The following is a 12,349-nucleotide window of genomic DNA, read 5'->3' as shown; positions in this document are numbered from 1 at the left end:
AAAAAAATTGTTATTAAACATTTTATTGCAATTTTTTTTTTTTTTCATAAACAGAATTTGTTCTTTTCCAGTGTTATTTTTACGGTTTAAACGTTACACATATGGTCTATAAAGCAGCCTTACCGTTTTTGAACTTCTAAATTATATCCCTAACCTCAGTGACACAGACTTTCTCAATTGTGCATTATTGCCTCATCCCCTGATAATTCACCAAAAGAGTCTCTTAAAGCATCTAGGATTGAGAGTTTAGTTACACCAAAAGTCCCACGAAACTTCAGTTAATAAGGCCGGGGAGGGGGGGGGGGGGGTTAATTTCAACCGAGAGTCATAGCTGACTGCCCTTCTAGAAATAATCAATTGGACACGATTTATAACAATTAACAGTGATCAAAAGTTGAATCGGTCTAAGTTGTTGCTACTTGTGTCAAGTGTTTCCAATCGTATTGAATTGATTAAATCCACTTGTCTGCAATGCGTCCTCTGCAGTTCTCATGTGTAACACACATATCGCGCACGTGTTTCATGGTTATAAATTAAATTTTTAATAATTTAACAAAAATTGTAACCACAGAAAATAGAATTTTGTTCAGGCGGTATACCGACTGAAAAGTCGAAAGTATGTGGGAAAACAAAAATCATCCCGTTTAACCACGTGATAGTCATAGAGTGTAATTATTATCATTCGAAAGAGTAAAAAACCACTTGTAAATAATTATAGCAATATCAAAATGCTGTAGTCACCATTTAATTTTTGACTTAGAATAATAGAGACCCAATTGAAAACAATTGGAATTATTATAAAACGTAGGATGGCGCCAATATTTTGAAACTCGGACCAAATAAATCGTAGGTAACTTCTTAAATTTTAAGAATTTTAAGTAGAAGAACTTATTCAATTCTTTCAAATTTCTTGTAATATAACAGTTTTGAATTTTTAAATAAGTTTGATTTTGAATTTTTAAAAATTTCTAGTTTTTAATATTTTAAATATTTCAAATAATTTGTTTTGCATATGCCTAATCTTAAAACTTCGAATTTTAAAGGTCTGAAATTTTTAATTGTATAAAGCATTAGATTGTTCCGAAGGCTTCATGTAATTAAAAAGTTCAAAATTTAACAATAATTTAAGAAAAAGAACTTGTAGATTTAACTATGCAAAAACTATTACAGATTGAATTGTTTTCAATTCTAAAACATTAAAAATTATGGCATTTACAAATGAAATAGTCAAATTTTGTATTCTGTAATCTAAAAGAAATTTGTTTTTGCTCTTTATATACAGTTGGCTATCTCATAATTTCATAAACTCGTATATAATAGTATGGACAGCAGTTCAGAAGCCTCAATTTTAAAATGCTATTTTTTAAGTCTTTGAAGTTTTACTTATTAAAATCAAATCGAAACAAGATTAAAAATGAAAATTTTTCATAATTAAATTTCACGTGGCATAATTTTAAATAAAACAAAGTTAAAGGCTTCTGAATCCACATTGTATAATTTGGAATGCTTCATTTAGAAAAAGGGTCTAGAAGGCTTCTTTTTTTTACATACATTACTGAACGTTTGAACTCCAAATCGCTGTTTTAAAGGTTTTGATATATATTTTAAATGCTCAGTGTTCATAAAACTTCTACTTTGAATTATTTAAATTTAGTCTTAAATACTTTATATAAAAAAGGTTTAGTTTTTAAAACTTAAACTTTGAGTTTTATGGATACTCTAAGTCTAAGGATTACTGAATAGAAGGTCATCGACATTGATGGGAATTTACTGTTCATTTTAGAAAGAATTTATTCTTTCATTTTAAGTACTTATATTTCAATAAACTGAAAATTTAGAAAGCTGAATTAATACAAAGTTTTTGTTTATTATGAGATGAATTTATGTGTTAATAATGGGGAAGAATTAAAAATGGAGACCTCTTTCATATAAAAAAATCTTTTGTCTAGAATAATATTTTTCAATTGTTTAACTCAATTAAATTAATAATAGCCTAGCATTTTTTTAAATAATAACATAATGGTTCAATTGCTTTTCTGAAGTATTAAGTTTTTTAGATATTCATTTACTTTCTTTTTTAATCTCAACCGATCCAAAACTTATAACCATTTATAAAATTTGTACTGCAAAAAAAATTCAAGAGCCCATAATAAAAAATAACAATTTTGCTTCATTCACTAATATAAAATCAACTTTTTTACTTTTATCGGGTATTTGATTTTATATTTTCAACATATAATACTAATAGCACGTTTTTATCGTATCACCACTTTCATTTGGTAAGAAATATAAAAAAATATTATTTACTTCTAGAAGGGTGGTGTTGTATGCTGATAAGGTAACCAACCGTCAGCAACATTGTGTTAAATGGGATTTCATATGCTGTCATTTTTGATTTCCCATTATTTATTTATATTGTCAACATTTTAAATTTTGATTTTTCAAAAAAATTCAAAAATTTGTTATGATAATCGTTTTGTGCATTCAAAAAGCAACATTTTTCTTCTCTTGACTTTTTTTCATATCGTGCGACACACACCAAAATTACCAAATGTCAATCCAATCCGTTAATTCTTTCGAAAGTTATCGTGCTAAAAAAAAACTAAAAAGCTACACACGAACAAACAGATAAATCCGTAAAAACCTGTATTTCGGATTCAGGGAGTCTCAAAACTTGGACATTTGACAATGACTGGGTGGGTCATATTTTAAACAAATCTAATACCTTCTATGATGAGAATGTAAAAATACTACTGTCAATGATAAAAATAATTATATTTAAATTTTATCATTTCAGCGGTGTCAATCTATAAATATTTAAATGCAAATTTAAGAAACTTTCTTATTGGCTTAACAATTCCTAAAATTCCAGATGCATCCCTTATAATTAAATTAATGAAAAAAAAAATTAAATAAAATAGCACCCATCAAAATGACTTTAAATTAATTTTAGGGTCTGATCAAATTCCAATTTGGAAATCAGATCCAGAGATAGCAATTTCGAAAATAGAATAATTTCTAAAAAAAATAGGAATAAAAATTCCGGCCTAAAACTTCGCTTCTAAATTTATTTCCGATACACTCCCTTTCTCAAAGAATCTCCAATTTATTTCAGTGGTTGATCAAAACAAATTTTGGGATGAAGTCCAGAGAAAATATTTTCCAAAATAACAGTCCCTAAAGGCTTTATTAATTAAAATTCGAACAAGGTTAATTGCTTCGAGATCTTTTTTGATACACCCATACTATAAAAATTATTTAAAATTAATTTTAGGGACAGATCAAATGCCAATATGGAAATCAAATCCAGAGATAGCAATTTGAAAAATAAAAAAATTTCTAAAAAAATTGGAATAACAATTCTGGCTTAAAATGTCATGTCTTAATTTATTTCTGATAGAATCCTATCACTAATGAGTTTCTAATGTTTTGTAGTGGTTGATCAAACCCAATTTTTAGATGAGGTCCAGAGAAAAGATTTTCTGAAAGAAAAAAATGATCTAAAAACTTTATTAATTAAAATTTGGGCCAGTTATATTGTTTCGAGATATCTTTCAGATACACCTATATCATCAAAATAACTTAGAATTAATTTTGGGGGCTGATCAAATGCCAATTTTGAAATCAGGTCCAGAGATAGCAATTTCGAAAATATAATCATTTCTACAAAAATTTGAATGAAAATTCCGGCCTTAAATTTCGCTGCAACATATTCGAACTGTTTTCTGGACACGAGTAGGTTCTGGGCAGGGCTAAACAAGGTTACAGGATCTCCTCAGTCTGTTTAACAATTTGTATTCTCACTTTACAATGTACAGCGACCTCTCGAACTAATTACGACCCGTCTGGTCAACACTTCTTGTTTATGATTACAGGATGCCACACAGGTCACGCAAATTACTCTCATCACCACGAAGGCTCTAACTACGACTAAAACGCTTGAACTTATTGTTGACACCACGGAGGCTCACGGCCGCCTGTCTGCTCGTCTCGACTCTCGCTCTTTCGTTACGCGCACGGTTGCCAACTTAATGCTAGGGTTACTATTTTAGTCAATTAAAAGGATCTATACTCGAAATAACTAGCAATCGGCCATTCTACATTCAGCTAGGTCTCCAAGCTGATAATTTGAGAACATGAAAATATTCGTAGCTACTCTACCGATAGAAATCTCTAATTATATTCTAAAGATTCTCTAGGGTTAAAGAAGCTCAGAGAAATTTTACGCATGCACTCAGGTAGATATATTTGAAGATCCAGGTATCACTTTTAAATGTTTTAGAGGCTTAAAAATGTCCTTTCCGAAATTGAAATAGAAATGCGATCATAAATAACAAGCAGAGAGACTGAAATTGAAATAAAAATTCGATCGTAAATAACAAGCAGAGAGGCTATATCAATAGAGTAGCCGATACTCAAGGGTCCTTTGTTAAGCTTTCGGATTAAAATTTAGAAGTAGATTTTTTAGATTTCATAGTCAACAGCCTAAAACATAATAATGCGGAATCTACGGGTTTCGATGATTTCAGATATCTAACTTTTTTTTTAATGCTTAAAATTGGAATTAATACAATGTTTCTCGTAAATGGAATCCTCAGCGAGCCTCTAATTTATTTCAGTGGTTGATCTAACCAAATTTTCAGATGAAGTGCAAAAAAAATATTTTCTATAATAAAAAAACTCCATAAAAACTTTAGTAATTACAATTCGGACAAGTCAAATTGCTTTGAGATTTTTTTCGATACACCTATCCCATCAAAATGGCTTTGAAATAATTTTAGGGACTAATCAAATTCCAATTTGGAAAACCGATCGAGAGATAGCCATTTCGAAAATAGAAAAACTTCTAAAAAAATAAAATAAAAATCCGGCCAACAATTTCGCTCTTACATTTATTTCGGACACACTCCCGTCTTCAGCGAGTCTACAATTTATTTCAGTGGTTGATCGAACCAAATTTTGTAATGACTTGCAGAGAAAATATTGTCTAAAATAAATAAAAAAACTCGCTAAAAACTTTATTAATTAAAATTCGGACATGTTAAATGGTTTTGAGTTTTTTGTTTAACACCTATCCCATCAAAATGACTTTGAATTAATGATAGGGACTGATTAACTTCAAATTTGGAAAACAGATCCAGAGATAGCGATTTCGAAAATTTGGTTGATTACTTTGTTAAGTTGACATAAGGGAAAATTAGCTATTCTTTGGCACATTATTTTGAAGAATTTAGGGTAGTGAAATGTTTCATTTAGCATGAGAAAGCATTTAAGAGGACCTATGTGTCCGTACATGTCGTGACATTCATCTACCACGTATTTCACACTTGTGGAAGTCAAACAAACTTTTTTTATTTGTTTATATACTAAGTATAACAGATTATGGTGAATTTGGTATCTTTGTGAGCTACCGGCCTTGGCGTTGCGCGTCTTTTGCTGAAGGATGGGATCACGGGTCTGCTCTTCAGCGAAGTTCTGGAGAGTTTTTCTAAGGTTAGAAGATGGCATGTTTGCTAAATGTTATAAGAATACCTTGCCCTGTTTAGCGTCGGAGCTTTCATAATCCTCAATAGATGGAATTATACTCAAAGCATCAGCTACCATGTTTATTTTACTCTCGAAAAATTTTATGTTGAAAATGTAGTCTTGGATTTCTAAGATCCATCGCGTGAACCTTGAACTGATTAGTTTGCAAGTTTGTGAGAAGATAAGCGCTTTATGTCTGTTTTTAATATAAACTGTGTACTATAAACAAAGGATCGGAACTTCATCAACGCCCACGCGATGGCCAGAAATTCCTATTCTATTGTGAAATATTTAATTTCGGGTCCTTTAAGGGTCCTACTTGCATAAAAAATTAGTCGATTTCCCCCCTCTTTGTCTTTCTGATATAAAACAGCGCCAAATGCCACATCGCTAGTGTCCGTTTGTAGAAAGAACGGCTTAGTTAAATCCGGGTAGTAGAGGAGAATATGCGTACATAACAGTTCCTTTGTTCTTATGAACGCTGCTTGTCTATCCGAGGTCCTGTTTCATATCACGCCCTTTTTTAAAAGCTTCAAAAGTGGAAAGATTTCTTTCGCCTGATCCTTTGCAAATTTTGTAGAAAATTTTATTAAACCTAAGAATCCACGTAGGTCCTTAACCTTCTTAGGTCTGGGATATTCTTTAAGCGCTCTGACCTTGTCAGGGCCAGGCTCGATACTTTGTGGTATAAGGATATACATGTCCCTTCCAAGAGAAAAGCGGTGTACTTGCAGGATTCAAGGCGGAGAGGTGTCTGCCAGAAACTCATAACCATGTCGAGTGTCGAAATTATTTGTATACCTGCGCAACATTAGAAAATAAAGTCCATTGGCTCGGAGCATTCATAATCATTGATTAATATATTATTTAACTTCGTAGCGTCTACAATGAGGCGTATATCCTCATTTTTCTTGGTAACGATAACTAGAGGATTTATGTACGGACTGTTGTGTCGTCGGATTTTGCCTGCTTTTATTAATATATCTATTTCACTTGCTACGCGTTTACGAAGGACCATGGACACTGGATATGTGCTGCAGATAAAAGGTTGGTCATCCCTAACCTTTAATTCGTTTTGATAAACGTTAATTAAACTCGATTCCTTATTCAATAATTTCTGATGCTCTAAAATTATTTCTACAAAACTTTGCATCTCGTTAGCAGATAGAGTATCGATTGCCTCTACTTTATTCATAATTATTTCTACTGATAAGATTTTAGTTTCTTCGAGTCCAATCGTATTATTATTCTTACCCCCCTCCCATGTAGTCAACAAATTTATTCCCATACATCCAGTTTTCACCCACCACTTGAATATGTCAGATTTCATTTGCATAATCCGGATCCGTAATTATTTTCATGTTTTTAGGTTCATAATCTATCTAGGATATTTTTAGAGAGTCTTTTGCGTCTTTTAATATTACAACATTTTCTTCAAAATCAATCTTCAATTTAAACTTTGTTTGGTTTTGGTACAACAATGAATACAAAATATCCCTACCATTCACCCAAGGTGAATTCTACATATAATTGTGTCTTGATACGAACAGGTCTTGAGCCAGTGGCACCTGTAATTGACATACCCAGAATGAGGTGCATGAATATTCCCCCAAATTCCATGAGACATCAATCATTTTGAACAATGTTTTTTAAATAAAATTTTAATAATAAAAACTTATGAAAGGGTTTTCTAGAGAATTTTCGAAGAAATAAACAAAGCCCTTTATCAGGAGGATTAAATAATAATTGCAACTTCTGCGTAACGAAAAAGCCAAAACATGAAAACCTAAATAACTATTTTTGAATGAACAATTCTACCTGAAATATTATTTCTAAAGTTCTTCTTCAGTTCTTTTTCAAAAATTGTTACAATTAACAATGGAAATATTTTCCTTGATTTTATCAATCGTTTTTAATAATGCTCCTTCTTTATGGAGTTACCCGAACTTGAAATGTAATTATAAATTACTGTTTTACCTTTGTTTACTCATCTGCAGAACGCCTGAAACTCATTTCCTTTTCTTGCCGCGGCTACGTAATATTGCGTACATGATAAAATTAAATCAAAAATGTTTTGATAATTTAGTTTCTGGTATTTTTCTTCTATGCAGTTATGCTTCGGTTTTTCACGAATATTTGCGAATAAGTGTTTGGGTGTATTTAACCTGGCGAATGTTTCGGTGTTTGGGGACTTTAGTCTAGAATTAAATATTGGGTCGAGTTTAAGTTTCTGAAAGGGAAATAAATTCAAAATATGAAGAAATTTGGCCTTACACAATAATTTTCTTAACGTTTACTGTATTTGCCGAGGCTTCTTATTTAAATTTGGCACCTACTCTTATTTGGTAACCGTACCCCAGGAAGTGTTGCGCAGCGCCATCTTCAGCTGACGTACCGACCAGACTAAATACATCTAGATGGCAAACCACGACTACAAACTGAACGGAAGTTTGGTAGGACAAATGGAACTTCTGTTAATTAGAGATTATGGCGCGTGAAAGTTCGCCCTCCTAGAAATATTTGATTGGTCACGATTAATAACGATTAAGATTAATCAAAAGTTGAATCGGTTTAAATTATTTCTAATTGTGTCAATTGTTCCCAATCGGAATAAATTGAGTAAATACACTTGCCTGCAATACGCTCTCTGCAGTTTTCGTTAAAAACACACATGACGTGCACGTGTTTCTTGATTAGATATTAAACTTTTAGTAATTTAACAAAAGTTTTAAGTACAAAAAACTATAATGTTTAGGCGGTATAACTAATGAAAATTTAAAAGTATATGGGTTAACAATATGTGAAATTCATTCCGTTTAACGATGTGACAGCGATGTAGTATGATTATCAACTAGGCGTTTCACTTAGCGGGTATATTCTTATCAAAAGTTTATTTACTTCTTTTTAAATTCATATTGTTGAAGTTTGTTTGACAGAGTAAAAACCGGTTATGAATAATTAAGGCAAAATCCAATTCCTGTAGTGAAAATTAACCTCAAACTCAGAAGAATTAATACCCAATTGAAAACGATTGGAAACATTATAGAATTTTTAGAAGGCTTGTAATTTTTGCATATATTAATGAACGTTTGAAATCGAAATCGCTGTTTTGAATGATCTAATTAAAGATTTACAACGCTCAGTGATGAGAAAACTGCCAATTGGATTAGTTTAATTTGCAATTTAGTCTTAAATACTTTAAAAAACAAAATTTTCAGCTTCAAAAACTTAAACTTTGAATTTTATTGACTGGTGTAAAATTTTTTTAACCAAAAATTATTCCAAATTTTTTCTTTGATTTTAGTGGCTACCTTGTGAATAATAGAAAAAGTTGGTTTTACGTCAATCATGAGCGGTAAAAATGGAAGTCAATCTTAGCACTACCGATTATAACATCACTGACATTGATGTAAGTTCACTGTTCAATTTAGAAAGAACTTTGTCTATCATTTTGAGTGCTTATATTTTAATAAACTAAAAATTTAGAAAATTAAATTAATAAAAACTTTTTATATTGTATGATGAATTTATGTGTTAATAATTGCGAATAATTAACAATTGATACCTCTTTCTGAAAAAAATATTTTATCTCTAATATTAATTTTTAATTGTTTAATTTTATTCAATTAATAACAGCTTAGCATTATTAAATAATAAAATAATACTTGTTCGATTTTCTGAAGTTTCACGTTTTTAAATTATTAGCTTACTTTTTTAAATCTTAACTGATATTAAAACGTATAAATATTTATAAAAATGTTCACTAAAATAAACAATCCAAGAGCGCATCACATGGCAAATTCCAAGTACCCAATTAGAAACAATTGGAAATGCAAAACGCTCAATCGTTACCAATCGTTTTGGCACAATTAAGAAACACGATTTGGAACGATTGAGATATTCGTTATATTGTTTCTTATCGATCTCAATTGATTATTTCTAGAAGGGCGGATAAATCGACATTAGGTTAAATGGAAATTAGGAAAAATAAAACTTACGACAAATGATGATTCGGAGAAATAGAAATTAGGCCATGTGGAAGTTCGAGCAAATGGTAATTATGACAAATAGAAATGTGCATAAATAAAAATTAGGTTATATGATTATTTGGAGCAATGAAACTTAGGTTAAATTAAAATTAGGAAAAATGAAAATTATAGCAAATAGTGATTCGGAATAAACAAATTTAGATTATATTCAAATTAGAAGTTAAAATTTGTTCCGTGAAATTTAGAATAAATGACATTTAGTTTCACTAAAAATGATTGTTGATAATAACTACGATAATTATCCATTCTTGCAAAAAAAAGGTTATGTAGTTATTCGAAAGAATTACAACTATGTCATATAAAAATTTTCGGAAATAGAAATCAGACAAAATGGAAATTATGATAAATAAATGTTCTGGCAAAGAGAAATTAGGTGATCTAAAAGATAGGCCATATAATAATTCGGACTAATTAAAATTCTGGTTAGTGGCAAATTGGAGGAATAAAATGTAGATAAAATGACAACTTGGGTAGATAAAAAATATGGAAAATGGGTGTTAGTTTAATTGATTGTCGATTCAATGAAACTTATGTATAGTGTAGTTTGGGGAATATTCATGCGCTTCACCCACAGTTGGTAGTTTTTCACATTTTTTTAAATTATTTACATTTGGCTCATAAAATTATTCTGAGATACAGTGGACCTCTCTACCTGTGTCTACCAGTGCTTTTAATAGCTTTGTTTTCTATGGAAAATTCTATGAGAGGACATTTGTGTAATCGTTTATTTATTACATCTTCTTCGTTCTCTAATAATTCCTTACTTAGAACCGCAGGAAATTCGACACTGTTGATTTCCTTTGCCATAAAGGTTTCTACGGGTTGCCTCGAGTTTAACGCTATGATTCGCCTAGGTATAACAGTATTTTCAAACTCGAGGCTTAGTGGTTTCCCACTTTCCTGGGATCAGGGGTTTTTTGAGTGTGGCTTATGGAACGTTGGGGATAGTTGGGTTGGAATATTGCTGCTCCAGCGTTTAGCATATAATTGCCATGATTAAGAGATTGAGGGGTTTGATTGAATATGTTTTTCTAGGAGGGTTCTTTTGAGCAAAATTATTGGCATTATGAGTGTCTTGAGGATTCATTTGGCGCTTATATTTTATGCCACCGTTTAAGGTTCATAATATTGAGAATGATTGTAGCCTTGGTTATTTCTACCGCGATTATGATTATTACAATTTGCGTTGGAGTCGTATATCCTCTAGAGGTGGAGCTGGCATCGTTGAGGTGGACGAACAATCCTGTATTTAGGTCAGCATACAAGGACGGGGGGTATCTTCCAAAACAGACAGGACTGATAAAGGTCGAGGTTGCTCGTGTTCGAGGACACGAGATGAATTACTCGGCCGTTGAGCTCTCCGCTGTTGCTTCTGCAGCCTTTTTCGCTTGATATTTGGCGCAAGGAAATACATTTTTCGGGGTGGGCGAGTTCGGCCACTGCTCGATGATTGTGCTCAACCCAGCGCTTTTGCTGACTTGGGCTATTCTTCTTGGTGCGTTTTACCTATGGACACATTACCGTGTCCTCGACCATATCGAGGGCACGGTGAAAATTATTCAATTTTCTCTCAAGTTCGCTTCAGCAAACCTGGTTAGCCTCGATGGGGTCGAGGACCCGGAATAAAGTTATTTAATTTCTTAAATTTAGTACTTTTAAATAAACCCGGTTATCCTCGAGGTGATGGAAGACCCATTCTATATTATTTAATTTCCTCTAATTTCAGGTTAGAAAACCTGGTTATCCTCAATGGGTTCATCTTTTTAAAATAGACACCAAAGGAAACTTATGGCAGTAGCGTTCAACGCCCTTTCAAAACTATTATTCTCCGTCGTCTTCTAATCATTCATGCAGGAGTAAGGTGCGCACTTTTCGAGCGGGAATTACAATAGAAGGAAAATAACCGCGATGGGCAGCAGAGCCACAAGGATGGAAAGAATCAAACTTTTCACAATGATGGTTTTATTCGTTAACACTTTTTGAAAAAATGAAAGTTCCCATATTATGAATTGAGGCACCGTTATACGTACGACATGGCTGAATCAGAACCCGGATTCTTACAACGTATGATTCTAGCGGGTTTTCCGAGAGTGACTTGCTCACTGTGTAGCGGTCCAACTTGAACTGACTTTTAAAGCGGGCCGTTTCTCCTCGAGGAGTCGATGGTGCTCGCACTGCGGTCAGACTGTGTACTACAATACTTTATACATTTACGCTACTAGGGGCGTCGTTAAGGCGCAGTAAATATTTAAACGTCTATTATGTTTATTATGACGAATGGACAAAAAAAGAATTAATTTAAATATATTTTGATGCTAGTTAAAAAACATTAATTCGCACGATTGGCTCAAATATTTAGTTGAAGGCAAATGTCGAATTTAAACAAAAATAAACGAGTAACTAATGAAAAAAACTACCAGAAAAAAGTTGAAAAAATGGGGTTGTCAAATACGAAAGAGCTGTCAAATATAAGATTAGTTTCATTTCTCGTAATATTAATTCAAGTACGAGGGTAGTTCAATAAGTCCTTAGAATGACTAACAGATGGCGCGCGAATCGCTCCAAATCATCTGTTTTCAGTCAGCACCACTCTCGACTAGATATATGGTGCAGTCACAGTCCACATCTTCTGAGTTTACGTGTTTTTATAACCAGTTGAAAAAAAAATTTTTTTCGTCAAGAAAAATGGAAAAAAAAACGAGTTCAGAGCGGTAATCAAACATTTTCATTTAAAGGGTTTAACTCCATATGAGATAAAAAATGAATTGGACTCA

The 12,349-nt window shown here is 32.1% G+C and overlaps 1 protein-coding gene across 3 annotated transcripts in view; it reads left to right on the top strand.

The window, feature by feature from the left end:
- The window catches only part of LOC117181547, a 294,598-nt gene that overhangs the window by 38,645 nt on the left and 243,604 nt on the right, over positions 1 to 12,349 (top strand). Inside the window, exon 2 of one of the 3 annotated variants that reach the window (XM_033374360.1) lies at positions 3,876 to 4,039. The exons of the other annotated variants lie outside the window; for them this stretch is intronic. Coding sequence (XP_033230251.1) covers positions 3,876 to 4,039 — 164 coding nt within the window. The remainder of the gene's footprint in view (positions 1 to 3,875; positions 4,040 to 12,349) is intronic. 3 annotated transcript variants of the gene reach the window in all.

The sequence above is a fragment of the Belonocnema kinseyi genome, chromosome 10 (assembly GCF_010883055.1).
Source record: "Belonocnema kinseyi isolate 2016_QV_RU_SX_M_011 chromosome 10, B_treatae_v1, whole genome shotgun sequence".
Taxonomy (NCBI): Eukaryota; Metazoa; Arthropoda; class Insecta; order Hymenoptera; family Cynipidae; genus Belonocnema; species Belonocnema kinseyi.
The sequence above is the reverse complement of the archived record's forward strand: the minus strand, read 5'-3'. Positions and strand labels throughout refer to the sequence as shown.